Source organism: Sinocyclocheilus grahami, unplaced genomic scaffold (genome assembly GCF_001515645.1).
Source record: "Sinocyclocheilus grahami isolate Dianchi unplaced genomic scaffold, SAMN03320097.WGS_v1.1 scaffold10.1, whole genome shotgun sequence".
NCBI lineage: Eukaryota > Metazoa > Chordata > Actinopteri > Cypriniformes > Cyprinidae > Sinocyclocheilus > Sinocyclocheilus grahami.
The window spans coordinates 3356545-3358278 of record NW_015505189.1 but is presented as its reverse complement, the minus strand read 5'-3'; the positions used below and the strand labels follow the sequence as shown (position 1 = coordinate 3358278).

The following is a 1734-nucleotide window of genomic DNA, read 5'->3' as shown; positions in this document are numbered from 1 at the left end:
TACAAATATTGAATTTTTTGCATTCAAATCTTAAAAACACCTTTGATTTACATGACAGAAACTCAAGGGTAATCAAGGATAATGTGTCCCAGTGAAGAGAGTTGAGACACTCCTGACTTTGATTAAAATTGGAAGGGCCGACATTTTTTACAATGAAAAACACTAAATCAATCTCTTTTCTCTTGTGCTCTTTTTCATCTATCTATACAGAAGCTCTGTAAAGGACAGGTGTTACTGGATATGGTGTGTGAACATCTCAACCTCTTGGAGAAGGACTACTTTGGCCTAACCTTTAGTGACACGGAGAGCCAAAAGGTCAGAGTTCACCTCTTACATCCTCCCATCATTCTATTTCTCTTATATAATTGCTATAATTGCTTTAACTTAACAGAGCACATATTGGTGACACTTTTTTTTGTTATTCCAGCCATGTGTAACTTGAATGAGCGAGTCTTCCACTGTCATGACGTTATGCTGCTTGATATTGCAAACTTGCATATCTTATGGCAGAAATATGTTAAATAATGTTAGCAACATAATCATGAAAAATATCATGCTAGAAACATGCTAGCACCATGTTAAAACATGGCAAAATGGTAAAGCATATTAGCATGTTAACAACATAAGATATGTTAGAAACATTTACATGTTACATGTTAGCTAGGGTGACCATACGTGCCATTTTCCCAGGACGCGTCCTGGCCAGGATTTCTATATTGCCTAAAATATCTAGGTTTTGGCTTTGTTTGCGTGTGCAAATGTATGGTCACCCTAATGTTAGCGGTGTGTAAAACCATGGAAGCAACATGATAAAACAAGCTAGATATGTTTAAACATACTAGCAATGTGTTGAAACATGTTAGCTACGTGTTAAAACATGCTATCAACATGCTTAAACATGTTAGCAATGTGCTAATACATGATAGCAAAAAAGTTTATTTTACAAATGTGAAACTACTACTTACCATTTTCAGCTTTTTAAACTACACTTCAAAATTTCAAGCCAAAGTTTGTCTACAAACTTCAGTATCTAGATTTATTTTCGTAGAAAATCGTAGAAAACACTGTTTTGTAGTGCATATAGTTTTACCGTTTACTGCACTTTGTTATTCTTGTAGCTATTTACCTATAGAGCAAATTAATCAAGTCTCAAACATTCAAAGAAAACAGTTTACTTCCATGTTGCAAAATAAGGATAACTGCTACAGATTAATTTATCAATTGCTCACTTGATTAACTTTAAATGCAAAGATCCAAATCAATATTATGTTTTCTTCATTTGTAACTACAAGCCCATTTCCACCGCAGGAACTTTGCCCAGGAACTAAGGACTTTGGGACAGTACTCTGTGTGTTTCCACCACAGGAACCAGGATCTAAATAAAGTTCCTGGTAAAAATGTGCCCCTCAGAAAGTCCCTGCTTGCGAGGTAGTACTTATTCAAAAGTCCGGAACTTTCGGGGGTGGGACTTGGGTGCTGAACACGTTAGCGCCCCCTCCTGGACTGGGAGAAGCAGTCACGCGCAGTCCTACGTCACCAGACTATTTGCCAAATCTTCACAGTATTTTAGGCCACGATGGAAACACAGACAGAAACAGGTCTGGGGAAAAAATGTTCCTGGGACAAATTGTTCCAGGTGTTTGTGGTGGAAAAGTGGCTCAGGAAACAGGGGATATTGCCCAGTATGCCTGATCTCATTATAACAAGAGCATCCTTTTGTTTTTCATCTATTCC

At 37.4% G+C, this 1734-nt stretch overlaps 1 protein-coding gene across 1 annotated transcript in view; it reads left to right on the top strand.

Annotated features, from left to right (window-relative positions):
- Positions 1–1734, top strand: part of LOC107593904 (band 4.1-like protein 1) — a 63083-nt gene that overhangs the window by 29256 nt on the left and 32093 nt on the right. The window contains exon 4 of the mRNA XM_016283785.1: positions 211–315. Coding sequence (XP_016139271.1) covers positions 211–315 — 105 coding nt within the window. The remainder of the gene's footprint in view (positions 1–210; positions 316–1734) is intronic.